Source organism: Panthera leo, chromosome D2, assembly GCF_018350215.1.
Source record: "Panthera leo isolate Ple1 chromosome D2, P.leo_Ple1_pat1.1, whole genome shotgun sequence".
In the NCBI taxonomy this organism is placed as follows: Eukaryota; Metazoa; Chordata; class Mammalia; order Carnivora; family Felidae; genus Panthera; species Panthera leo.
Genome location: NC_056689.1, coordinates 11,957,229 through 11,985,168, shown reverse-complemented (window position 1 = coordinate 11,985,168; position 27,940 = coordinate 11,957,229). Strand labels below are relative to the sequence as shown.

Below are 27,940 nucleotides of genomic sequence, written 5' to 3'. Positions count from 1 at the left end.
ACAGAGAGGGAGGGAAACCATAAGAGACTTTTAAATACAGAGATGAGACTGAGGGTTGATGGGGGTGTGGGGAAAGGGGAAAATGGGTGATGAGGATTGAGGAGGGCACTTGCTGGGAGGAGCACTAGGTGCTGTATTAAGCAATGAATCACGAGAATGTACCCCCAAAACCAAGAGCACACTGTATACACTGTATGTTAGCCAATTTGACAAAATATCATATTAAAAAAAATCATGGCCTGTTTTCTTGTGCCTGTCCCAACAGGTTAGATATATGATTAATCTCAGTATTGTGAGTTAAAAAAAAAAAAAACAAAACCAAAACCCAAACCATGTTTAAAGTAGTTTTTCTTGCTGAAAATGGGGCCTGGGATGTGTTCTACTGAAGGATAACTGTCTGGAAACAGCTTAACTGTCCATCCACAGGGAGCTAGTTACATAAAGTATCGTGTATGCACTACAGGGAAATACTATGTAGTCATGAAAAGGAATGATCTGTACTGATGCAGAATGACCCCTAGGTTATATTTTTTAAGTGGGTAAAAAAAAAAAATCCAGGTAGAGAACAATGCGTATACTCTGATTTGTATTAAAGGGACAAAAAACGATGTGTGTATCTGTCTCCATATCTGTCGAAGATCATTGAGGAGATACACAAACGAATGTGTGTGTTCCCTCTGGGGAAGAAAGCTGGGTGGTTGGGAGTAGGAAGAAAGGGATGCTTTTCACTTCATACCCTTTTGTACCACTTGAATTTTTTTTTTAAGTTTTTGTATTTATTTTGAAAGAGAGAGAGCAGGTGCACATGCGCAAGTGAGGGAGGGGCAGAGAAGGAGAGGGAGAGGGAAAATCCCAAGCAAGCTCTGCACAGACAGCACAGAGCCCGATGCGGGGCTTGAACCCACGAACCGTGAGATCATGACCTGAGCCAAAGTTGGATGCTTGACCGACTGAGCCACCCAGGTGCCCCTACGTGAAGTTTGAACCAAAGAAATTCATTACCTATTCAAAAAGTAAATAGATAGGGGTGCCAGGGTGGCTCAGTTGGTTAAGTGTCTGACTTGGGCTCAAGTCATGATCTCACGGTTTGTGAGTTTGCGTCCTGCATCAGGCTCTGAGCCTGCTTCGGATTCTGTCTCCCTCTCTCTCTGCCCCTCCCCCAACTCATGCTCTGTATCTCTCTCTCTCTCTCTCTCTCTCTCAAAAATAAATAAACTTAAAATAAAAAATAAATTGCTTCTCGGCCTTTTGGCTAAAATCAAGTGTAAAAAAAAAGTAAATAGATAAACTAATATTGAAATAAATAAATGATGGACTCTTTGTAACAATCTTAGTTTCAAACACCAAAGTTGGGTTATCTAGAGTAACTCTGTCCCATAGAGCTTTCCATGATGCTGGAAATGTTCCGTATGGGCACCATCCAGCTCAGTAGCCACCAGCCACATGTGGCTTTTGAGCACTTGAAAAGGGGCTGTGCCCAGCAAGAAGTTGCTGTGGCTGAGGTCAGAGAGATTGTTGCCTGTTTTCCCCTCTAGGGTTTTGATGGCTTCCTGTCTCACATTTAGGTCTTTCATCCATCTTGGGTTTATTTTTGTCTGTGATGTAAGAAAGTGGTCTAGTTTCATTCTTCTGCTGTCCAGTTCTCCCAGCACCATTTGCTAAAGAGATGGTCTTTTTTTCTATTGGATACTCTTTCCTGCTTTGTCAAAGATTAGTAACCAAGAGCACACTGTATACACTGTATGTTAGCTAACTTGACAATAAATTCTGTTTTAAAAAATAAAAGAGAAGTGGCTTGTGCAACTGAGGAACTAAAATTTTAATTTCCTTTGATTTTTATTAATTCACACTTAAATAGCTACACATGGCTAGTGGCTGCCCCATCGACTGGGGATAGATCTAGAGTATATGTTTTCAAGTTGTTCTTCTGTTTAAAGCTGACTAAAGTTTAGATGTGTTTTGGGAGACCTCATTATTACTGTAGGCTCTCCGAGTAAAATGAATTCTTCTAAGTCCAAGAAAACGCCTACATTTTTGCCCTTGAACTTAATGCCATCACATATTTGTTGAAAAAAGTGACAATCAGATTTTTAAACCTTCTTTATTACTCAGGAAAATCATTTTTATGGAAACTATGTCTTTTTGTGGCGTTGCATGAAAGCTGTTTATTTTTTAGGTATTCATTTTTTCATCTAGAACACAGACCCTATCTGCGTGTCTCCCCACAGAGTAACGTGCCGGGCATTTTGTTCTTGAGCCCCACAGCTGTTGTGAGACAAGGGGACAGTTTGCATTCTTAGCCAGCAGCTGCCAGAAGCACTTCTAAAATGGTTTTGGCAGGAAATCGTGCACAAGTGGAAGCCAAGTTAAATGCGGCTTGAAAAATAAACAGAATGACTTTGGATGTCACTTCATATATAGTCCATCTTTCCACTGAAGATTGTCTTTGTAATTTGTTAACCTGACTAGGCTGTATCTAATGGTCTTTGAAATGCAGGGTCTAGCTCAGGGCCTGAAATATGCCAGCCAGTAGGAAGTTATTCTTACTATTACTGTTATCATTATTTTTAATGACTGACTCTACTGCAAATCTGTTTAATTAATTTAGTTACTGGCTTAACATTGTTGTGCATTCAGGATAAACTAGATGTAGGTAATTAGTGGTTATGGGTCCCCTCCTCTCTTCTCCTTTCTGCGACACAATACCGCCCACCCTCTGCTCTAAAGTAAGACATTATGAACATTCCTGAAACATTATTTATTCATCCGTTCTGCAAGCAAGCTTATTTTTGTTGTATGCAGGGAATAAGCACACTCTAATGTAGTCTGTATTTCCTACAAAGTAAGAGGTTTTAGGAAGGCATAGGTGTGAACATGGTACCTTTTTTTAAAGTCCATTTATTTTGAGAGAAAGAGCACAAGTGGGAGAGGGGCAGAGAGAGAGAGAGAAAATCCCAGGCAGGTTCCATGCTGTCAGTGTAGAGCCAGACACAGGGTTCGATCCCATAAAATGTGAGATCATGATCTGAGCTGAGATTAAGAGTCGGATGCTCATCCTCCTGAGCCACCCCAATGCCCCTGATCATGGTGCCTGTTTTGTTTTTTTTTTCTATGTTTATTTTTGAGAAAGAGACAGAGTGAGCAGGGAAGAGGCAGAGAGAGAGAGGGAGACACAGAATCTGAAGCAGGCTCCAGGCTCTGAGCTGTCAGCACAGAGCCCGACACAGGGCTCGAACTGACCAACCGTGAGATCATGACCTGAGCTGAAGTCGGATGCTTAACCAGCTGAGCCACCCTGGCGGCCCTGAACGTGGTACCGTTTTAAACAGAAGGCACAAATTCCTCAGGCTGGCATATCAAATAAATGATTTTCTTTTGTCCCTAAAGGGGAAACTAACAAAATCTTACTTTAGTCTTTCAAGTCGTTCTTTCCACCAAATTCTCCCCAGAGGAGTTCCAGCCTCTTAGACTCCCCAGAGTGCATACGATGTCAAGTGTCGTCTGCATGGAGGGGGGCTGACCGCTGATGGGTCTGTGCCCAGCAGTGTCTGGTTCTCGTTGCAGACCTTCACGGCCTGGTGTAATTCCCACCTAAGGAAAGCTGGCACCCAGATTGAGAACATCGAGGAGGACTTCAGGAATGGCCTTAAACTCATGCTGCTTTTGGAAGTCATCTCAGGTTGGTCCTGGATATTGCATAGCCGTCCTACCCGAATCCCATGCATCCGCGTGTGAGCGCTAGATATGCGTCTAGTTAGAGATGACTGTATCAGAAATTCCCTTTGAACCTGGCTGGGCAAGAACATGGTATTATTAGCAAAGAAAACCTTTCCAAAGAGCAGTCTGCCTGGACTTCTTTTTCTGCCCTGAAAAAGGAGTAAATTCTGCTTAAAACTGACTAATTAGAACCATGTTTGTACCACCCACCTCGAAACAAAATAAAAGAAAAAAAAGTGACGTTTATGTGACTGCCCACCAAGCTGCCCTCTCTACTCTTAGCCCAGCTAGCGCATCTCCCAAATGTTGTCGTTCACGCAGCCAGCCGCTGTATGTGCTGGCGTAACCCGGAAAACATGAGCTCGAATCCCAGAGGGGTTGTGTTTTGCCCTGAATTTCAGTTGGCTGGATTAGAGTTTGGATGAGAGGAGGGATCACCCTTGAAGAAGTGTGAGTGGGAGGGCGATGGCAAGTCTGCCCCGATCCATGTATCTTCATAATCAGGTGTCTCAGCCCTGGCAGCCACCGCGGTGATTTGGACTAGGCTCTCCTGACTTCCTCTAATAGCTAGTCGGCGGCTCCAGACGCTCCCAGGATACCAACCCGCTTTTCCCCGTTCTCCTTTGCAAGTTGGCTCGTATGGGGACCAAACTGGAGTCTCCCGGCAGATCTGAAAAGCATATGGCTCCACATCAGTCCATTGGTCTTGAAAGTTTTTTTGGTCCGTGTTCCTCTACACTGTGATTTACAGAAGCCAGAGACCCATCAGAAATAGTCCGATACCGTGCTTTCCATTTAAGGAAGCACCGACTCTGAATGTTGGCATCTTGGTTCCACGTCAAGGGATTAGCTTCTCTGTGCCTACGCTATTCTTTTTTCATCTGACAGGGGAAAGGCTGCCGAAACCTGACCGAGGAAAAATGCGATTCCACAAAATTGCTAATGTCAACAAAGCCTTGGATTACATAGCCAGCAAAGGCGTGAAACTGGTGTCCATCGGGGCTGAAGGTAAATGAGGTGTGAGAAGAATAACCTTGGCTGCCACACTGATCTCACAGTGGGGGGCAGGTGTGCCTGCTGCCAGGTGAATTCTTCCCTCCCTCCCTTCTGTTGCTTGTGTCTGCTTCACGTCAGGCTCTCTGGTAGGCTCTGGTGTCTAGAGATGAGAATGAAAGGTAGCATGAATGGGAGACCAGGCTCCGAGATTATCCGTAAAGACGAGAGTCAAATATAATGCTGTCTTCTTCACACCGATTATCGGCGTGAGAAAGACCTTAACCTTCCCAGTCACTCTTAAAAAGAACTAATTAATAGGAGGAAAGTGACCTCTTCATTCTCTGGGATATTGGGAACCCTGGAGAGTTTGGTAGGAGCTGAGACGCCCCTGCTTCTTAGTTTACACAACTGAATCCTGTGAACCTGCCACCTGGGGACCACTGGAAGGATCGGGGTCTGAAGAACAGCCTGTGTTCTGTGTATCTGATGACTTAGAACCCTAGCCCATCTAGTCTTTACACTTTGGAAACTCTTGGGTTGTTTTTGGTGATTATGCATTCGCAAGATTTGTGCTTATGATTAACTCAGAATTCATTTAATCTAGAGACATTTGGTTATGAATACTGTATTTATAACTAGACACGCTGCCACACTTACAAAAACATCAACTGGTCTTTCCGCGTATGGATGTAGTTTCCGATAGCTCGGAAGTCAAAGCTTAGGGGGAGCGTACAAGTTATAGAAGTTTATGCACCGGTTATGTTATCATGACGCTAATTTGTTGTTGTGTTTTCTCACCTAAAGAAATTGTGGATGGCAACGTGAAAATGACGCTGGGTATGATCTGGACCATCATCCTTCGCTTTGCTATTCAGGATATTTCAGTTGAAGGTAAGAGACGTGGTTGAAGATCTGATGGTAATAAGATACTTGGAGTGATTGTGTAAATTGAGTTCGTAAAGTCAAATTTGAATAGGGCTTTTAAACTGGAAGTGCCATTTACATGATTTAAGGAAAGATATGGGAGTTGGGTTTTCACAGGTTTTATATTTGTATGGGAAAAGACCCCAGCAATACTGTTTCATTCATGGGGGTGGAGTCATTTGGGGAAAAGATGAGCACGTGTTCAGAACAGAAGTTGCTTTTTAAAATGAGCATTTTTTTGAGCTTCTAATTGCTTATTATACTAGTAGGTTCACAACTAGAACAGTGCTGTTAAGACTTAAAGCTGAAACACTTTTTTTCAGGTGCAAAAAAACAGTTGAAATCTGAGTTCATTCATTCACCCTCTCTCCTTCCCTCCCTTCCTCCCTTCCTCCTTTCACTGTCTGTTTCTGTCTTTCTGTCCCTCTTTCTGTCTTTCTGTTAACAAAATCTCTATTGTTATTGTATCTTTCGGCCCAACAACTGTTCTGTCACTATAATAGAATCGTAATCCTTGGCGTTCCACCGAAGATGAAAATCTTTAGTCTTTTACGCCCACTGTACTCCTAAATATTTTGATGAATTCAGCACTGTTGAAAAGTGTCAAATTGACATTCTCAAAATTAGAAGTTGGCCTGTTTAGGCTTCACATCACAAAATGTATAGCCGCAGAACATATTTAAATAAGGCGGTGTGAATTGTCCAGCCAGTCAGCATCCTGTCATTTGTCACCTGACAGGTAACCAGGTACCTGCATGGTGAGGGGGGCGTTGTTTATAATTCTGCCCAGGATGGAGTCCCTGTTGACGCTGGTTTTTCAGATGACGTCAGTTGCTAATCAACCAACAAACACTAAAAAACCACTAATTTATCTACTGCTGGACCAGATGGCATGAAGCCTATGGTATTTACCCTTAAGGAGTTTCTTACCCACTTAGATTATTCTCGTCTGGCACTGAAGTCCCACTTGTGTCATCTAAAAATCCAAGTAAGATATGATGTATTAAAATCTCAATAATTCAGGCTCAGAAATGACAGCCAGCTTGAATTAATAAACAGCCTGAATTTGAAAACTTCCATAAATGTACTTTTATTCAAGCACATTTCTTTCATTCCGGCGAAAATAACAAAATGCTTCTTAAAAGTTCTCACTGTATTAAGAGGCGGTAACTCGTAATAACTTTACCAATTTTATGTACTTCCAGATATAGATATTTAAACAGTTAAACCCACCTTAAAGAACAAATATGAATTTTTTGGTTTTACTATTTTAAAAATGTTTACTTATTTTGGGAGAGAAAGAGAGAGTGTGAGAGGGGAAGAATAGAGAGAGAGAGAGAGAGAGAGAGAGAGAGAGAGTGTGAGTCCCAAGCAGGCTCCATGCTCAGTGCAGAGCCCAGTGTGGGACTTCATCTAACTAGGAGATTGTGACCTGAGCTGAAATCAAGAGTCAGACACTTAACTGACTGAGCCACCCAGGTGCCCCTATTTTTATTTATTTTTATTTTCTTTTACTTTTTTAATGCTTGTTTGTTTTTAAGAGAGAGGCGGCACATGAGCAGGGGAGGGGCAACGAGAGAGACGGAGACACAGAATCCGAAGCAGGCTCCAGTCTCTGAGCTGTGAGATCATGACCTGAGCTGAAGTCGGATACTTAACCGACTAAGCCACCCAGGTGCCCCAGTGACTGGCACATTAAATTTCCATAGCAGTTGTGAGATTTTATTCATCTACTTTACCTCTGTTTGCCTTGCTAGCCTGTTTCGTTTAAACTTTGTAATGTACAGTACATTATTTCCTCCTGACGTACTTTTTCTTATTAGTTCTATTGGCCAGGACCACTAGATAGGGAGTTTCATCCTTCAGCATCTGTACCAATTAATATTTGAATGAGGTCTTAGAACTTTCAGTTGCTTTTCCAAACAAGAATTTTCTAGAGAAGAGATGTGAACAGGAATCATTCAAGTTATTCCATAGCACATGAAATTTTGGGAGTGTGTTTATTTAAACTGGGTTATAGGTCAAAAGGAAGTCAGAACTAGAATGGATAATTTAAATAAATAATTACGGAATACTTATTTTGATATTAAAAAAAAAATAAACTTCAAGCTCTAACTGAAATGGGAGGCCAAGTTCCAGAGTTAGTCAAGAGTCCATGTGTTTACAGGGGTTTTCTAAACTGTTAACACTTAAATACAGACAGAATCCTAGATTTTAGGAGCGGGTTTGAGGAACTGTTTGGATATATGTAACTTTGGGTTCTCCAAGAAGCAAGTGCCAGGTGGGTATTAGATGCTGTCTTAGTCTGCCCAAAAACACCATAGACTGAGTGGCTTGAACAGCAGAACTTTATTTTCTCATGGTTGTGGAGGCTAGAAGTCCAAGATGAGGGTGCCACTGTGGTCAGTTTTTGATAAGGACCTTCATTTTGGCTTGTAGGTGACCACCGTCTTGCTATGTCCTGTATCTCTTCTTATAAGGGTGCTAATCCCATCATGGGAGCCCCACCCTCATGACCTTATCCAACCCTAATTGACTCCCAAAGCCTCCCTATCTAAATAAGGTCAGGGCTTTAACATCAGAATTTTAGGGGGATAGAAACATTCAGTCCAGAACAGACATGCAGGAGATTTGGGGGAGGGGGGGTGGAGGGGAATGCCTGTGAAGAACAGGAAATGGCCAGTGCACTTGGCCAACACCCATGCTGGAGAAGGGAAGGGAAGGCTTGGGGGAGAAAAGTCTTACCTGCAATGTGGTCCTTAGGTCTGTTCACAGGCTGGCGGGGAGCCCTTATGCCTCAGTTGCTCTTAGAGGAGCCCCACATGCACAGGATGGCCCAGTTCTAGGGCCCCTCCCTCGCTCAGTCTTTGTCTGGAGCAGCTGAGGAAGTATGGCCTCTGGGGAGTGAAGGGTGGATTCAGAGTGCCACCTGGGACCTCAGTGAGCTGCCCTGTGCTCCCAGCAGCAGGACATCAGAGCCGCACACCTTCATGGCTACCACAGGGGGGTGGTGTCGTTTCCACTTGGTCAGAACTCAGGTGGCCAAACCTGAAATGCACTAATGAAAGCCTTTCAGTATTATAACAATCACTGGGTAAGGGAGTAAATCTGAGACACTGTGGCCTCTAGTGAATTCCATTTACCCAGGATTCCAAATGGTAAGTGAATTGAATGACAGGTTAGTGAAGTCATAAACTACACACAGATTTTAAAGTTTCCTTTAAAAATGGTAAATTGCCCAAATCCCTGAAGTCTGGTTGTTTGATACTTAGGGTATCATAACTGGCAGTTGCTCCTGCATTGTCCTTTTCAGGTCTCTCTTTTTATTGTTTGAAGTTTATTGTATTTATTTTGAGAGAGGGAATGAGGGAGGGGCAGAGAGGGAGAGAGAATCCCAAGCAGGCCCCACGCTGTCAGCATGGAGTCCAACGCAGGGCTTGAACTCATGAACCGTGAGATCATGACTTGAGCCAAAAATCAAGAGCCAGATGCTTGACTGACTGAGCCACCCAGGTGCCCCTCCTCTGCAAGTCTCTTAAGTGTCATCACAAGGCAGTCCCTGGGCACAGGGTTCTGGCTCCCGCCCTTCTACAGAGACCACAGGAAGAGAGGATGTGTTTGATGGTTGGCCCCCCCAGGACGTCTCCTTTTAGAAAGTGACTGGGAGTTGGGTGCATTAAGTAGTGAGTATTTCCACGCGGACACTTTTTCCTGGCTGTCATTACAGAAACCTCTGCCAAAGAAGGTCTCCTGCTTTGGTGTCAAAGGAAAACCGCTCCTTATAGAAATGTGAACATTCAGAACTTCCACACCAGGTAAGCAGCCAGGGCCCTGGGTTCTTACATTCTTACTGGGATCCTTAGATGGCAGGGAGGACAGTGGTTCCTTATACTGGTGTCTTCCTGCTCCTGTCTGAGCCATGTTTTATGTATGTAGAGGAACCGAGGCCATAGAATCTCTAATGCTTAAGATCTCTCTGGGGGTGTGTGGGGGTGTCTGATTAAGGCTTGAGGCGCTGGTAGAACAGCTTGGTATTGATAAGTGAATACCTTGCAGCACCTGAATGGGGCTTCACAGTTTGGGGGTGTAGGACTGCACCTCACCGTTGCCTTCACCTGGTGTTGGGAGGAGGTAGAAGGCGGGGCTTCTCGGTGAGAAGGCCTCGGAGGCAAAATGCGTGTTCCCACAATGGATCGTCTGCACACCGATGCCTCCCTGTGTACGACGGGGAAAGACGCTTCATCGGCCAACTTCGTATGCTGGGATTCGAGAGAAGTAGAACACTCACATTTGCAGAATGACAGGAACCTGGATAAATGAAAGCTAAATGCCATTCGAGAGCACGGTTTTTCACGTGCTTCAGTATTCTACCTCATGCAGGTCTTCTGTCATTGCTATCTGTGGGTAGACGAGCTGTCTGTATTGTCGCCCTTTATACCGTGGGTTACCTATGAATATAAACGAGTCCCCAGCCACTGTGGGTAATCAGAGAAATGAAGGGTGAGGATGAGCCACAGGGGAAAATCGGGGAGGTTCTTCTGGGGAGACAAGTATCAGTAGAGTGTCTACCAAGTGTCAGGCACCGAGCCTTGAGGGGCAGAGGTGGGAAAGAGGACTTCCTGTCCCTGTAACATGCAGTCTGGAGGGCATGAGGAGCCACCAAGGGCTGAGACCTTCTGCCAGCATAGAAGTCAACCAGTTCCAGACTTGCTTCTCATTGACCTTCTTGCTTTCCTCCTTGGGCCCAAGATTGGCCCAGGCTACTTAAGCTGTGTTGCCCCTGGGGCTTTCCTCCTGCCCTGCCTCCCCTTCTTTCCCTGGAGGAACAGAACTCCAGCTCCCAGCCCTCAGTGAACCCCTGGTCATCGCTGGGAGGCTCACAGCCCTAGGTCGTCTGAAGAACGGTTAGCGCAGGTGTCTCTGGGGAATCAGACCGGAAGCCCAGGCCCTCCTTGCTAAGTCCCTCAGGTGCTCGCTTGTCTTTGCCTTTTTAAAAACATGTAAAGAACCTTATGAGGAAAGACATGGGAGTACCTGGGAGCTCATGGTGACTTTTCAAGTATACTAAGAATCTTGGAGAGAAGTATGTCGTGGACGTTTCGGGGTAGATGTCCTCGTGTGTGTTTATTGGGTAGAGCCTGGCACTTGGATCCACATGGGAGACTTGGAGGAGAGAGGGAGGAGGGGTTTAGGATGGAGGGCACTGAACCGGGAGGAGAGCAAGACACAGTAGAGGGGCGTCTTCCTTCTCGTCACTGCCGGGTCTCCCAGCCCAGAACCAGAGTGGGCTGGCGGGACGGGGAAGAGTCCTGGGCCCGAAGCTGTAAATGAAGAAGAACCGAGGACGCTAGAAACACCCCAGAAAGAAGACTGGTGTTCAAGGAGGGGACCACAGTATACTGGGTTGGGTAGGGAGGGAGGTACATGGGGCCTTTGGTGCATTAAGTCAGACAGAAGGGCGTTAGGGGCCATGCGTCCCAAATTTCGGGGCTCCATCTGACCCAGGGCAGACCCTTGCTGCTGCTTTTTCTCCATTAACACGTGTTCCTGTTCTTCTTGACCATCATGCAGCTGGAAAGACGGCCTTGGGCTCTGTGCGCTCATCCACAGACACCGGCCCGACCTCATTGACTACTCAAAGCTTAACAAGGTCATTCTGGGGACCTGGCATGCAGCGTCCCCCCGCCCTGCCCCTCAGCATGTTGTCCTGAAATGAGCACATCAGCACTGAACTCACACGAACACCCAGGCTGCCACCGGCATCGTGTCCCCAGCTAGCCTTGCACGTAGTGCAAGTGGGAAGGGGAGCCAGGAAAATCCTTTTATTAGCGATTAATTAATTATTAATATTAAATAATGAAGATGGGACAAGACCCAGAGGCACATCAGCCTTTTGGCCCAAATTAAGATATGTTCGTCCATTTGGCTTGATTTACTCTGAAGGTTTTTAGAGATGTGTCTCAGAGATTTTACGCTCCCAGATTGTAAATATGAGAAGAGAAACATCTATGGTTTGGGGTAAAGAAAGGTTCAAATTCCCTACGCCTTCCTTTCAGATTCCCTTTACCTTTCCTGCAGGGTTGAGCTGCAGGCATTCTCACTCAGAATTGATTAATTTCTCACACAAGGGACCTTCCATAATCATCTTGCCATTGACAGAAGGTATTAGCCGTAGCCTCGGAAAAGGGTTTCTGTCGTTCAGTTTTGCTCTCTTTAGAAACTTCAGCTGAGGAAATTTTAATTCTCTGTTTAAGCTTAAGCTTCAGTTTGCTTAAGTTTCCATTAGCGTCAGAATCCTTTCTTTAACAGTGGTTTAAAAGCGTGAATCTGTGACCGAGAAAAGAATGCCAGGCCCCTTCTAAACCTTGCAGTTAGGTAGTCCTGCTGCCCTAGACTTAACGACATGTGAAGATCGAGGGCTAGAGGCGTTGCCTGCCCTGAAGATGTTCCCCCAAGCGATGGTTACGGCCCAGTTCCTCCCGGTTGCTGGTGTGCTTCGTGGCCTTCATGTTGAGTCACGTGTTTTGCTGTGGAACTGTTGCTGCTGCATGCTGCCCTCACCTGTGTGGTGCGCACGGTCATGGGAAGAGTGTCCTGGCTTTTGCCACCTTCTTATTACTTTTTTGCAATTATTATTATTTTAATGGTTGTTTTTGTTGTTGTTTGTCTTTAAAAAAATTTTTTTTTTAACATTTATTTATTTTTGAGACACAGAGAGACAGAGCATGAACGGGGGAGGGGCAGAGAGAGGGAGACACAGAATCCAAAACAGGCTCCAGGCTCTGAGCTGGCAGCACAGACCCTGACGCGGGGCTCGAACTCACGGACCGTGAGATCATGACCTGAGCTGAAGTCGGACGCTTAACCGACTGAGCCACCTAGGTGCCCCTAATGGTTGTTTATTTTTGAGAGAAAGAGGGCGCCTGCAGGGGAGGGGCAGAGAGAGAGGGAGACACAGAGTCCGAAGTAGGGTCTAGGCTCCGAGCTGCCAGCACAGAGCCCGATGTGGGGCTTAAAGTCACGGACCGTGAGATCATGACCTGAGCCGGAGTCCGACACTTAACTGACTGAGCCACTCAGGTGCCCCTGGCACCTTTTTAGCTGTCACCTTTTTAGCTGTCACCTGCTCACTGCCTCCCTCCCGGCCTGTCTCCGATGACAGTGAGCTACTCCTGAGAAATTTACTTGTACCGTAACAGAAGGTTGCCTGAGCGCCTCAGCTTTTCAAACACATTCTCTTATTCTGGAGTTATTTTGAAAAGTTTCAGACTTGGAGATAGTGTGTATTTTTTTCAGTGAATCTCTATCTTGTTTGCAAAATGAAGAGATTGTTCTAGATCGAACGAGTTTCATTAGCAGTTTACGGTGGTCCATTTTTATTACCAATGGTCCACAGACCTGTGGTAATTTGCCATGTCTGATGAGTGAAAAATGATAGCAATTAACAGTAGCAGTTAATACTTACACAGCTCTAGATTAGAGTCGGTTATAAATAAATACGTATATTTATTATACACATACGTATGTATTAATATGTAGGTTGCACATGCATAGATATCACACGTACATATATTCATACATGTACTAATACGTATATTGTGTATATGTATTATTTTGTGTATGTTACATATACATGCATAATCATTCAGTACAATGCACAGTAAAATATAATGCACTGATGAAGTAGGTACTGTTATTATCCCAGTTTTATAGATGAAGGAAGTAATGGAATTCAGAAATCTGCCCAAGGTCACACGGCCAGTAGCTGAGCCAAGAAAATACTTAACTGCCACATTTTCTCTCTCTCAATCACAGTATAAATGAGGTAGTTTTCACAGAGTCGCAGAATCATTGTTGTAATTTTTTTGAGAGCGAAAGAGAGAGAGAGAGTGTGCAAGTGAGTGAGGGGCAGAGAGAGAAGTGGGGCTTACAGGATGTATGACTTGATCTCACGAACTGTGAGATCAGGACCTGAGCTGATGTCAGGTGGTTAATGGCTGAGCCACCAAGGCGCCCCATTATTCTATTTTTAATACTGAAATTTTTCTTACGTGTTTAAAACAAAAAGAAAGATACTTTTACTCAGCAATTTGGCTTTATAAATAGATGCATAAAACACACAGGTAAGACTCACTTGATGATAAGGCTGCTTTTAATGAAATGATGATATGCTTTGTTAAAACATTTACTGGAAAAAATGTTTTGCCTGAAATGTATACTCTGTGGGGCCAGGAAGCTTACTTGGGTTTCTTTGCTGAGCCTTGTGAATGTGTTTTTGAAGGCTGCCCTTCTAAAACCACTTCAGCATATGAAACTCATTCTGCTCCTGTAAACCATCGCAGTTTCTAAAATATTTAAATGGCTTTGATGTTAAAATTCATTCAAGCGATCCCAGGACTAACACTACTTTTCAGTTTGATTTTCTATCTTACCTACCCCCATCCCATTTAAGGTTCCTAATAATCTCTTAAGTGGATCAAAACAAGAAGGGTTAAATAAGTCTTTAAATTTTTCTATGTTTTGGATATACACCTCTGGTTAAATTTATTTTGTTATGTTATAAATTAACACACACACACACACACACACACACATAATTTAACCAATCTTACTGTGAAGGTAAATGTAATCTTAAGAACAAAAATTTCTTCACAATTTTCATAATTTTAGTCTTTAGCTTCCCAGAAGCATACTTTTTTTTTCAAATGTTTTAATGTTTGTTTATTTTGATTATTTATTTCGAGGCACAGAGAGCATGAGTGGGGGAGGGGGCAGAGAGAGAGGGAGACAAAGAATCCAAAGCAGGCTCCAGGCTCTGAGCTGTCAGCACAGAGCCCAACACGGAGCTCCAACCCACGGACCATGAGCTCATGACCTGAGCTGAAGTAGGACACTTAAGCGACTAGGCCACCCAGGTGCCCCTAGAAGCATAATTTTTGCTCTTGGTAGCCATCTTGGTAGCCGTCTTGCTCAAGGGTAGCCACCCTTGCTTCTTTAGGGATCCAGATGTTTCACCGGCTACCATGTTTTGTCCTCTTTACCCCTCAGCTTTCTTACATCTAAAACAAAGGTGTTAGACATTCTCCATTGATGCCCCTCCAGATCTGGAAAATGTACGTTTCGTGATTTCTTCTGGAATCATTTAAATGTTGTTATCAGTAGAGTTGAAAATAAGCTTGGAGGTCTTCAGGCTTTTTCCGGTCCAGGAGAGAATATCTGTCAACTTTTCTGTCTACAAAGCAGTTGGCCTCTTCATTTGGCTCACATCTTATGATTTGCAGTGTGCATGGCTCGTGTGGCTTTCGCATCACTTTTGGTTTTTCTCTAAATGTTTTGAGGGATTGGGAAAAGATAAGAAGGAATATTACTTACACTCTCATGGTTATGTGGTGGGCATGAGAGAGTCTCCTCTGAAAAGTAAGGTATGTAAAAAACATTACTCGTAACCCCTGTCCAAAAGATACTTTCAAAAACTGGCTATGCTGTGTTTCACACAGGATGACCCAATAGGAAATATTAACCTGGCCATGGAAATTGCAGAGAAACACCTGGATATTCCCAAAATGCTGGATGCTGAAGGTAAGAGGAAAATTGTGTTTACCGACTCGTATAAAATCCATGGACTGTGCATGCTATGGCCACGTGTGGGGGTTTGTAAAACTTTATAGCCAAGTTACATCCGGAGTACTTAAGAATCCGAGGAAGTTTCTGTCCTTGGCCACAGGAGGGTTAAGGGAATTTTCCTTGTACCTGGCTCTTGAATTCTTTTTAAAAATCCTGCTCAAAACCACGTAGCAAAACTATAGTGAAAATAATTTGATAAAAGGTTCAGCTTTGGCAAAGAAAAGGCGGAATGCTTTGCTTTGTGATTTGCTTTGTGATTTTTATTTTTGTAACAACACATCGTTATTTCTCTTAACAGTGGAGACAAGTTTAGCAAAGAAATCTTGTGAAGTGTCAGGACTTCACAAGGGAAAAAAAATCCTTCCAGCCAGAAGAAGTTACAGAATCGAAATACACAATACTGAATGTTCAGCCATCAGTGTGCCTCTCAAGCTTCCATGTTTCATTTTGGGTCTAGATTACATTTAGTTAGATCTGAAAGAAGCTAACTTTCTCAGCATTTTTCAGCTGAGCACCATTCATTCTGGGGACTGGTTTCCAGTAACTTCTGTGCTCTCTGCATGTGATGAATTTGTGTGCGTTGTACCTACGGCACACCATTGAAAGGACAGATATGTGGAGACCATCCATTCAATTCACTTGTTTGCGATTCTCTTCTCACTCAACAGACGTGTATCGAGCGCCCACTGTGTGCAGGACCCTGCTAGGTCCTGCAGGAGATCACGAGGTGTGGAAGGCAGGGTCCTACCCTCAAGGAACTTCTATTACTATGTTTGTTGTTGATACTATTCTTCCCTGATGGTCCATTTCTTCCCCTAACTGACATGGTTGGGGGAAAGCAAAGAACTTGATTAGAGGCAATTGTCAATCTTCTGATCCTCCTTATTTTTGGCGATTGCATTTTGAATTATAAACTAGGTGGCTTGAAACAACGCAAATGTATTCTTTCATGGTTCTGTAGGCTATGAGTCTGGAATCGAGCTGTCGGCAGCCTCGTGCTTCTTGCAAAATCTGGAGAAGAGGTTTCTTCCTTCCTCTTCCAGCTTCAAGAAGCCCCAGGCATTCCTTGGCTTATGGTATCATCCATCACTCCAACCTCTGACTTTGTCCTTACATGACCACCTTCTGTCCCTGTCTGTCTCTCCATCTCTTTCCCTCTTCTTATAAGGACACCAGTCATATTGGGTTAAGGATCTTCCCTACCCCAGCATGACCTCATCTTAACTTGAGTATATTAGTGAAGGTCTACTTACAAACAAGGTCACATTCTCAGGTACTGGGGGCGGGAGTTAGGACTTCAGCATATCTTTTTGAGGGACACAGTGCAACTCAAAACAGTGATCTTTGAAGTAGGGTTCTAATTTTACCCACTTATTTGAGCATTTAAAGAAATGTTTATTCATTTAGAGAGAAAGAGTGTGTGTGTGCGTGAATGGGAAGGAGAGAGAGAGAGAGAGAGAGAGAAAGAGAGAGAGAGAATCTCAAGCAGGTTCCATGCTCAGTGCAGAGCCTGACACAGGGCTCAATCTCACGAACCTCAAGATCATGACCTGAGCCAAAATCAAGAGTCAGATGCTCAGCCGACTGAGCTACCCAGGCGCCCTTTAATTTAATCATTTTATCAAACACCCACATTATTGGGTGTTAACACTTGAATATACTCCTCCGAATCTGTGTACGGTTTTCAAAAGCTCTTTAGAGAGAGAAAGTAATAAAATAATGAAGTAGCAATGGAGAACAGTTGCTTTTCCTTTTTGTCTGTCTGTCCTCTCTAAGCCAAGTTTACATTTGTGCGATATCTCCTTGGACCTTTCCATAGAGTAAATAACTACCCAGAGTTTACCCACTTGAGTTAATAGCTAGAATACTAAAGGGAGGAAAAAACAGGAGACACTTAGCTAATTAATGCCTCCTTAATACACTGCAGTTGAAGGTGAGTTCAGGGTCACCATCATTATTCCTCTGGCATGCTGACATGCTTCTTAGTCAGTAGGTTTTCCCCCTTAGTTTCTGAGCCCTGGTCTGAGCGTGTATCCATCCTATGTATCCTTCCAGGCCAGTGAGATGTCCTGGTACGCCTTCATTTCCTCTTCCCTTGTGACACATCTTAGTCTATGCCTTTTCTTTTCTTTTCCTTTCAAATGGTTCAGAAAAAGGCTTACATACTATATTATTTTGTTTGTAATTTCTCACAGGAATCTTCTGGCAGTGTCGTGAACTTGACTGCCTTGAGTGTGGGGCATGTTGTGATATGACTGCCCAACAGGTCCCGGGCTATGTGACCGACCCTTTGTCCTTGCTACCTGCACTCAGACTTCTCATCACCACAGCACTGTATTAGCATGTCCCTGTTTTGGCCACAGCACGTGCTGGCCACCTCCTCTCAGAACGTCCACCCCTCTGGTGAAGGCTTGCCTTCCCGCCTGCTGCTGCTGACCTCACTTCCTGTCATTTGTGTTGGTCTCCGGACCGTATGTGGGGATTTTCCAGTGGCTACTTGGGTCTCTCTCCCATGAACAGGTTACCTGTAATAAACACTGGGGAAACTTTTCTAATCTTACCCGTCTTCCCTGCTTTTAAAACATTCTGGAAGTTGTTTCCCTATTTTCCTCAACAAACCTTTCCTTAAGGTGAGCACCAGGCTTCGATTCGTGGGTGCGTATGTTCTGTGTGGATCGTGGTTGACCATGGGGCCCTCCTTGCGTACCGTGGTAGAGAGTCTCTGGGAATGTGCCGTTGTATGCATTCTGTGGAATCCTGGCGTTCTGATTCCGGCTGTGGATGTGACTTCCTTGCCAGTCTAGGGGTCTTCTGCACTAGCCGTGTTCTTCTCTTTGGCAATTCTCAGAAGTATACAGAGAGTAACGACTTCTTTGATTAGAGCCAAAGTTTTGACAACATAAGTGTGTGGGGGTGAGGGGGGAAGATTCATTGCTTTGGCTTCTCTGAGGCCGCACTTGGCAAAGCCTGTGGGTACTAGAACATCCGAGTAGTTAACCTTCTTTTCTCCACACAGATTTAGTATACACTGCCAGACCCGATGAGAGAGCCATAATGACTTATGTTTCCTGTTACTATCATGCTTTTGCTGGTGCACAGAAGGTGAGGATGTAAAACATGAGTCGCCACTCACCCTTCACCTTCTGTGTCTTAATTTTTGTTTTTTTCCCCAATCATTTTTCTCTTTCCCCCTCTCCTCTGAGTAAGGAGACCTGTCTGGTTCTGAGAAGGCAGTCATTTGTCTTTTTTAGTCTAGTTTTCTTTGCAACTTCCTTTCTGTCCATGCAGTAGTATGCTGTTCGTGTTTGTTTTCCAGAAGATTCCATACTGTTACACAACCCCCGCATCCTTTCTATTAATACCCTCTGAAAACCCAATGACTAGGTTTTCACTCTTAGGGAATTACAAGGTATCTTTTTTTTTTTTTTTTCTTCAACTTCGTTTTGTCCAGTGACGGAACGGAGTTTACAGGTAAAAAGCAATTCAGGAAAAAAAAAAAAAAAATGGTGTTGCCAAGGTGAAGGAAGAAAGGATGTGTGTTCACACGGTTCTGTTTTCTCTCTTCCTGTTGGTTATTTCGGCAGCTAATGCAAACGGTAGCAAGAGTCACAATAAGTACAAGCCGTGTATATCCTTCTCTTTAGATGTTTTGTTACCCATGGTGATTTCTGTAAATGGCAAGGTAAGTACGCGCAGAAGGCATTAAAAGCCATGCCCTCTCCGGTGAACATCCTCCTTACAGGATCCAGAAAGCCAGCAGTTACAAAGGTGGGGTGGGAAGGTGGCAGGAGAGATGGGGCCTCGGAGCGCTGCCCGGATTCACAGCATCTTGCGAGGTCACGTGCGTCGCTCAGAGCAAAAGCGGCAGATGACCCGATGTGGTCAAAAGATGAGCGGACGTGGGCCTCCCACGTCATTAGGAAGTGATAGCAAGCCCTGAGGTGCAGCACCCAGTCCCCCCCCACCCCCCCCCCCAGTTAATGCCTCAGCTGTACTTTTACAAGCTCATCACGGGGCAGGGGAGGAAGAAAGGCCCTCCGTTGGATTGTTTTAAAGCTATGCCGGTCCAAGTCGTTCTGTTCACAAACCACGTCGGGGCTGGAGAGCCTTCCTGAGCGCCGGCACTGTGGGCCCGAGAAACACACAGAAAATGGATCAGTGTAAACCAATTTGTTCTTCCCTTTGTTCACCCTGGTTTCTACTCTTCATCTGTGTGTGTGTTTGTTCTCTGTGTTATTTTTTCCCTCCCTTCAGACATTGTGAACACTCCCAAGCCCGATGAAAGAGCTATCATGACATACGTTTCCTGCTTCTACCATGCGTTTGCGGGCGCGGAGCAGGTATTCAACACGTGTCGATCTGGGCTGCTGTTCTGCATCGGTTTTAGTTGTGTGTGTGTGTGCGTGTGTGTGTGTATGCGCGTGCGCCTACCTGGGCGTGCATTTGTACGCTTTACATCTTACCCTGGAATCCTTCTAAGTGTTCTGTAATGACCTAATATGGCAAGTTCCAAACTGGGAATTGTTTTTGGTAATAGCTTTAACTTTAGACAGTTCCTGAAGGTTTTTTTAAATTTTTTTTTATCTTTCCTCCTTTTTTAAAAAAAATTTTTTTTTTATCGTTTATTCAATTTTGAGAGACAGAGACAGAGTGCAAGCTGGGGGAGGGGCAGACAGAGAGGGAGACACAGAATCTGAAGCAGGCTCCAGGCTCCCAGCTGTCAGCACAGAGCCTGATGCACGGCTCGAACCCACGGACCGTGAGATCACAGCCTGAGCCGAAGTCAGACGCTTAACCGACTGACCTACCCAGGCGCTCCTATCTTTCCTTCCTTCTAAGCTCCTGCTTTTATTTCATTAGTAAATTGTGGGAAACATTTGTGCTTTAGGAAAAAACAGGTGCCTTGAAAATGGCGCCACGTTCGTTGAACAGTGAAGGGGACATTTGTTGAGGAGAGACGAGCACCTTGCTGGTGTCCCTTATTCTCCTCTGCCTAGAGACTGCCTTCACTGCTCAGTGATTGGTTCTGACATCCTTCAAGACTAATCTTAATTGAAATAGCAAAAGGATAGTAAGGTTAAAACCTCAGAAAAATCCACATTTCTTAAGACACACGTTGTGGGTGATGGTCCCTCAGCTACCTCCATATGCACCTGTCTCTTGCCCCTTCACCTGTCTCTGCTTGGAGAAAACCGATGGATTGGGGTGACAACATAGTATTGTTTTCTGTGATTTCTTTATGACTGTCACCAGCACATGATGCTAACTGCAGATGGGCCCTCTGGCAGGCTTTAGAGGCAAGGCTTCGGGACAGGTTGGGGGGCCGGGGGGGCAACTTGGCTCTTCTTGATTCATCACATGGTCGTGGTTCGGGGCACTTTGCCACTCCTGGCCCAAGTGCCCCTCCACAAAGTGATGGCCGAGAATCATGTGCACCTCAACCACTTCTCATGTACGTTAAACAAATCTCGCTCTGTGGAAGGATCCCACCTAGCAAGATCCACATATTTATTTTAGGACAAGAGGTCTTCTGTTAATTCGGTGCAATGCCAATATATATTCAGGAGCCAGTTATTTTTTGCTTTGATTTCCAAAGGCTGATGGTATTTAGAGAGTTCTCACCCCACTGTCAGGAGGTCAGTAGAGTACTCGGGTGGACATTCAGGGACGGGAGAATTTGGCTTCCTTGACCCATTTCTTTCCGTCACTAACTTGCTTGCTGTTTTACGAAGCTTCTGTTTTAGACTAATGGTATCTCCCCGTTACTCCCCACAGTACATTCAGCCTGCCGTGTAAGTCTGTGTAACAAAAGGTGTGAAACGATCCATAGTGTTGAACAGCCATACCCTCAGCCTTACTCCACCCTAACTTTGAATCTGCACTGTTTACAGCACGCCATCTCCTCATCCCCTCTCCTGCCCTCTCACGCTCCGTTCTGTGCATGTGCCTCCCTGGCACAGAGCTGTCCTGTTTACCTATTGTGTTTTACAGGCCGAGACAGCAGCTAACAGGATATGTAAGGTTCTTGCTGTGAATCAAGAGAATGAGAGGCTGATGGAAGAATATGAGAGGCTAGCAAGTGAGGTAAAGGAAGCGGGTGACCGGCAGTCCTGTCCATTCCCACCCAGAGGGTGAGGCACGGAGGGTGAACCCCGACCGTCAGTGTTGCCTTTCTTTGCATTTTTCATCTCAGATGGAATCAAAAGTAGGGAGCTACACTCGATCTCAGAGGTGGTTCGTCTCGTAACAACCTACTTACTGGCCCAAAAGCAATCCTGATGGGCTTCCCAGCCACCCCGAGGCATAGAGGTCGTTTGTGTGTTTTAAGAAGGGGGGGTGTGTGATGCCATTCTCAGCTCTGCGCCCCCAGGGTCGGACGCCCCCCGACGACTCACTTGCATTACTTGTTTTTTCTCCCTGCTTCATTGGTTACTGACCTCACATAGGGTACCCTGTGTTATTCAGAAGCCCTGCTCTGCACAGTGACCGAGCATCATAGGAACTGTTGTGAGACGAGGCTCAGCCTTGTGTTGTCTATGAAAACCTAGAGGGAAATGTGGGGGAGATAGGGCCCTCCATCCAACGTGCTTGCACGTGAGTTTCCATGATGCCTCCTGCAGCTCTTCAGCCAGATTCTCGGTTACAAAAGCACTTTCCACGTCGTTCTTCTTTCTGTTCTGATTTTGGCCGAAGTAGCAACTTGCACAGCCTCGTCCTGCCGCGACGTGGCTTCTCCCATACAAGGGATGGGCTGAGTGCCGTGCACGGCCACGTACCCCTCTGGCTTGATCTCCGTGACAGTGACGCATTATCACAGACCAAATAATTTTCGCTCTGACTGAATTTAGCTGATACGTGGTCCGTCCTGGCAAAAGTGTCGGGATCCTGGGAAGCAGTCTTCCAAAGGAGTGTTCATGGTGATCCCGCCGGATGGTGCCGAGTTTCTATTTCCATCCTGCCGCGATGGGAAAATTCAGTTTGTCAGCAGTGTTTAACCCCAGCAGCCCACTTCAGGCACCACCAGGATCAAAGGACAGATACTCCTCAGCAATTACATCCTTCCTTTTCTCCCCTGGTCCTTTGTTTTTCCTCCTCAGACCCTTAGACTGCCGGTGTATCACCGTTTTAACTAGCTTTCATTCTCACCTGCTGTCATTTTCCGAGTAATAAATGCAAATTATTAGTGGCCTTTCAGCTTGTCAGCAATTTAAGAGAAGGGGGTATATCACTTCATGCTTAGAAATTCACTACCATTTTCACTTCGACCATGTGGATTTCCTTAAAAGCTAGATAACAAATCAAAATATACATTGGTGGGGGGTCGGTCCCAGATTGACAGTACATTTCTCTGGTGAATAGCTTCATTAGATTTGAGCTTGTTTAAAAGAGAGTTACATTTTTAAGCCAAACCCAAGTCTTTGCTGATTTTCCATTTCACCCTGTCAGGTTTTTGTTTTTCATTTGAAAGCTCCATCCAGCATTTGTCTGCTAATGTCCGGTCCCCGAATTTCCTGTTAATGTCCCATTTTTGTGAAAACATGACTCGTGCTGACTCTAAGTTTCCGACCTGTGTGTGGCATCGTTGGGGTGATCGCCAGTGGCCATGGTGGGAGGGACATCGAAGTTTTCATTCATGCCACTGTGCGTTGGGGTGCCGTTTTATTTTCTCCTCTCGGTCAGGAGTCACTGTATTCATACTCTGTAATTTTAGGAACGTTAGGTGAATCCGTGCCAATTGTTAGGTGCTTCTGTTTTTTTGGTTTTGTTGTTTTTGGTTTTGGTTTTGTTTTTTAACGGGGGGCAGTTTGCTGGTGTTTTCAGCAGCGTTTCTGTGTTTTGGGAGCAGCTGTTGGAATGGATTCGTCGCACGATCCCCTGGCTGGAGAACCGGACCCCCGAGAAGGCCATGCACGCCATGCAGCAGAAGCTGGAGGACTTCCGGGACTATCGGCGCAAGCACAAGCCGCCCAAGGTGCAGGAGAAGTGCCAGCTGGAGATCAACTTCAACACGCTGCAGACCAAGCTTCGGATCAGCAACCGGCCCGCCTTCATGCCCTCCGAGGGCAAGATGGTGTCGGTGAGTGCCGGGCCGGGTTCCCCCTTTTGTTCAGGGAGCCTGTTCTCTGATGGGCCGCCCACAAGGCCGCCTTGACTTCTCCAGTCCTTGCAGCTACCAGATACAACTTTGGCCCCGTAACCCCTTCCTTCCAGATGTCTCCTCCTCACCAGCATGCAGGTCTCGTCTCTACCCCTCACTGCTCCGGGTGCGGGGCCTTGCCAAGAGCAGCCTCTACCGCCCTCCTCCCCTCCCTGCCCTCCTGCGACCTGGCCTCGTCTTCCCAGGCCTCCTAGCATCTACATCTCGTTCCCTCTCTTCCCTGTTCTTACGACCCGGGCACCTTCCCGGGGCTGGTGCTACATGCGTATCCCTCCCTGCACCTTGGCTTCCCGGCTCCGCTGACTCACTCACACCAGCACACGGGGGACTGGAAAATCCCAGACGCCACCGCCTTCGCTGCCTCCCTGTGGCCCAGGCCTGCCCTCGGCTCCCCTCGCAGCAGGCAATCCAGAGGGAGCTGTCAGTGGCAGCCCTTCTCACCTCCTCGCTGCTTCTTTACTCCTTCTGCCCTTCACCACGCGGCCACCTGGCGTGTCCCCTCCTGAGACCGTTCCTGTGCAGCTCAGCGGCATCCGTGGTGACATTCTGGTTGTCACTTTTATTTTCATACTCTCTGCTGCTTTGACCCCATTAACCACACCTCCTCCTCGACACTCTTTCCGCCCTGTTTCCTTCCCACTCCATCCAGGGCTCGGCTCAGAGCTTGGCCGCCTCCTGCCCCCTGCCCCAGGGTCCATGGGAGGACATCTCTCGGGGGGGGGGGTGCTGACGCTCTTCTCCACCTCCGTACTCCCATGCGATCTCCCCCTCAGCACCTGAACGCCATTGCCTCCCAAGCTGTCCATCTCGAGCTTTGATTCCTCCCCGACATCCAGGTTCACATACCCACGTGGACGTCTCAGAGCATTTTCAAAGCTGACCTGTCCCCGAGCCCCTCTGTGGCTTGCTGTCTTAGCAGATGGCATCACGACCCCCCGAGTTACTGATGCCCCAAACCCTGGCCTCATCCTGGACTCTTCCTGTCTGTCACCTTCTCGCAGGCAGTTGTTCAGCAGTCCCACCGGCTCTGGTCCAGATTCCAGATTGTATCTTGTCTGTGCCCTGGCCTGCACAGCCATGCTGTCTGCTAAGCCACCTCTCTCTCTTCTAGGGCCCCCCGTGGTCCTCCTCTCCCTGGCCCCTAACATTCACTTTCGGCACAGCAGCTGCTGGGCTCTTTTCAGAATGTAAACTAGGATGTGTCTCTACTTAAAACCCTCCAGTGACTTCCTAGAATATTTCAACTAAGGTCCAGATTATGTTATATATATTATATTATTATCTGGACTAAGGTCCAGATTATATTATATAATATATAAGCCTATATTATAGGATCCCGTGTGATCTGACTCCCTTCCCACCCAGCTGATCCCCACTCCATGTTGTGTCACGTGCCCTTGGTGCTGTTCCCTGCACACAGGGCCATCCCCGCTTCAGGCATCAGTGCTGACTCCCACCTCTTCATGTGACTGGCTTTTTCTGTCATTGAGGTCTTGGCTAAAATGCCACCTCCTTGGATGTGTCTTCTCCAAGTGACCTACCTGAAGGAACACTGCCCCCCCCCCACTAGTCTCTCAGCATCACTCGACCCCATTTTGTTTTTTACCTCACAGCCGATCACTTGTTTAATTATAGTTGTCCCTTGAACAACACAAGTTTGAACCAAACCGATCACATGGATTTTTTTTCCAGTAAATACAGGACAGTACTGTAAATGTAGTTTCTTTTTGATTTTTTTCTTTTTTTTAATGTTTATTTTTGAGAGAGAGAGAGAAAGAGAGCACACACAAGTGGGGGAGGGAAGAGAGAGCAGGAGACACAAAATCTGAAGCAGGCTCCAAGTTCTGAGCTGTCGACACCGAGCCCTACGTGGGGCTTGAACTCACGAACCGCGAGATCTTTACCTGAGCCAAAGTCGGAAGCCTAACCGACGGAGCCACCCAGGTGTCCCTCCTTTTGATTTTCTTATAACATTTTCTTTAGTGTGCTCTATGGTAAGAATATAGTATATAACCCATATGACATACAAAATATGTGTTAATCAGCCGTTGATGTTACCAATAGGCCTTTGGTCAACAGTAGGCTATTGATGGTTAAGTTTTGGGGAAGTCGAAGTTTATCCGTTGGTTTTCACCTGTGCAGGAGGTCGGTGCTCCTGTGTTGTTGTTCAAGGGTTAACTGCACTCACTTATTCTTTCCTTCCCGACAATCACGAAAGCTACTTGGGGCAGGGAACTTCACAGGTGTCGCTTACTCTTGTACAAAAGTTTCTCCCTAGTGCCCGGCACGTGTGTGTTGTCCAGGAAATGATTGTTGGTGGCTGGCTGGCTGATTGAGCACAGTCACTGAGTAGTAGTCAATTTGAATCGAGTCACCCCGCGGCTTCATGTTTTTCTAGCCAGAAAATTCAAGCCCTGTAAGCCTCTGTCCACATCTGGACGAGTGTCGGGCATTTACTGGCTGATACGAACAACCATATGGGTTGTAAAAGGCCCTGGTGAGAACGAAGACGTTGAAAAGCCAGAGCAGTTGAACAGTTAGTTATTTGGGGATAGGGAGGGCGGGTAGCAAGGAGAAGAAAAGGCTGTCGGACTCGTAGCAGAGGGGATTTTGTAGAGGAGCCCAGAACGTAACCTGCGTTTTCATCCTCGAATGCCCCCAGGATATCGCCGGCGCCTGGCAGAGGCTGGAGCAGGCGGAGAAGGGCTACGAGGAATGGCTCCTCAACGAGATTCGGAGGCTGGAGCGCGTGGAGCACCTGGCGGAGAAGTTCAAGCAGAAGGCTTCGACGCACGAAACGTGGGCTTATGGCAAGTACACTAGCCTGGGGTTGGGTTTGTCAACACCGGACAGGGCCACACTGTGCGGTCTCTGCTAACCCTGTCCCTAATGCCAGTGACCCTGTGGGCAGGTGTCCTCACCTCGCCCCACCCCGCTGTCCCAGTACTAAATTTCTTCGGGAGGTGGGCGTGAAGGCGTATTTTCTAGTTGAGCAGATAATGTACTTTTTCACAAAATGGCACTCGAAAATGCATTCTTCCCACGCTTCCTTATGTAAGTCCTGGCCTCCTTCTGTCTTCCCCCACTTTCTTTCTGTTTGATCCATAAGTATCTGTTTATTCCCTGTCGGTCAGACAGCCCTGGCCCAGATACTGGCTCCTGCCACAAAGCAACATAATTTCCCATTTAGAAGATCTGCTTGGAAGGAGGAATGCCAGGGATCGTTTTCTATAGTCTTAGCTTCCTGATTTCACTGGATTCATCTATTTTCAGCCCTTGCAAATCTTTCCACAGCCGTGACACCATGATCATAATTTTGCTGAGGTAGAGGAACAAAATCTTCTCCCCATAATCTATTTGGAGAAAGGTCAGGGAGGTTCCCCTCACCCTTTGGTTCCTTTTGCTTTAGTGTTGTTTGACGGTTGATGTCGCACAGCACGATGGTTGGAGTCGTGGGCCTGGAGGCAGGGAGGTGGGAGTCCCAGCTCAGACACTTCCCAGCTGTGCACTTTGGATGAGCTCCCGACCTATCAGTGCCTCAATGTCCTCTTCAAAGTGGAAGGGCAATGATACCTCCAACACAGGCCTTTGATTTAATGACGATTTAATGAGTCCACATTATAAAGTATTTAAATCGGTATCTGGTGCCTAGTAAGTGCTATGTTGTCACCGTTAAATATATGAACATTTGCTTTCCGTTTGTAGCTGTGTAGAATTAAATTTGTTAAAAAGTTTTTGCCTTATTTATTTATGTTGAGAGAGACAGAGACAGCGTGCGTGGAGAAGGGGCAGAGAGAGAGAGGGAGAGAGAGAATCCCAAGCAGGCTCTGTGCTGTCGGCACAGAGCCCGATGTGGGGGGCTCGAACTCATGACACTGCAAGATCATGACCTGAGCTGAAACCAAGAGTCGGATGCTTAATTGACTGAGCCACCCAGGCGCCCCTGGAATTAAATTCTTAAAGGTCATCAACTGGGGAATAAATGTGGGTCCGGTTATAACCGCAGCAGTTGCTTGACTTAAGAAATACTTGTGGGGAAATAGGTGGAGGTTCAAAGAGAAAAGCTTCTCATACTATTAGGAAGGAAACCACAGGTTATATTTAACCAGAGAAAATGAGGCTCTTAAGCATAAAGAAGTGGGGTCAAGGTTGAACCCGAGGGTGGGCCAGTAGAGTACGAGTGTGTCCAACTATCCCAGGTAACGCTTGCACGCTAATCATCGCTAACTTAACCGAGCGTCACGATGCACAATCAGTTACTTGTTACTCAGGGTTATGGAGAATGTGGACCTGTTAGTGTGGACTCCACATGCTTCCCCTCTCTATGTGTAGACATGAGCTTTTAGAACACAGAGGGGCTCGGGCAGCAGCCTTAGCACAGCTACAGCCTGGAAACCGATTGAAACAGCACCTCTGTGTCTTCAGTCCCGTCATTCTCGGTCCTTCTCTTGGTTCTTTGGAGTCCTAAGGATCGCCGAGAACTTTGCAGGTGCAAGGAAGCCGATGCGTGACATCAGAGTA

General features: G+C 46.0%; 1 protein-coding gene across 3 annotated transcripts in view; it reads left to right on the top strand.

Moving 5' to 3' along the window:
• Window positions 1-27,940, top strand: part of ACTN2 (actinin alpha 2) — a 71,984-nt gene that overhangs the window by 25,203 nt on the left and 18,841 nt on the right. Inside the window, exons 2-11 of one of the 3 annotated variants that reach the window (XM_042909237.1) lie at window positions 3,565-3,679; window positions 4,606-4,725; window positions 5,518-5,604; window positions 9,365-9,452; window positions 11,209-11,287; window positions 15,135-15,216; window positions 18,278-18,363; window positions 21,253-21,345; window positions 23,108-23,338; window positions 26,082-26,229. In XM_042909237.1, the coding sequence (XP_042765171.1) occupies window positions 3,565-3,679; window positions 4,606-4,725; window positions 5,518-5,604; window positions 9,365-9,452; window positions 11,209-11,287; window positions 15,135-15,216; window positions 18,278-18,363; window positions 21,253-21,345; window positions 23,108-23,338; window positions 26,082-26,229 (1,129 nt within the window). Of the gene's footprint in view, window positions 1-3,564; window positions 3,680-4,605; window positions 4,726-5,517; window positions 5,605-9,364; window positions 9,453-11,208; window positions 11,288-15,134; window positions 15,217-18,277; window positions 18,364-19,515; window positions 19,602-21,252; window positions 21,346-23,107; window positions 23,339-26,081; window positions 26,230-27,940 lie in introns of those variants that run through there. The other 2 variants (XM_042909235.1, XM_042909236.1) reach the window with 2 other exon arrangements.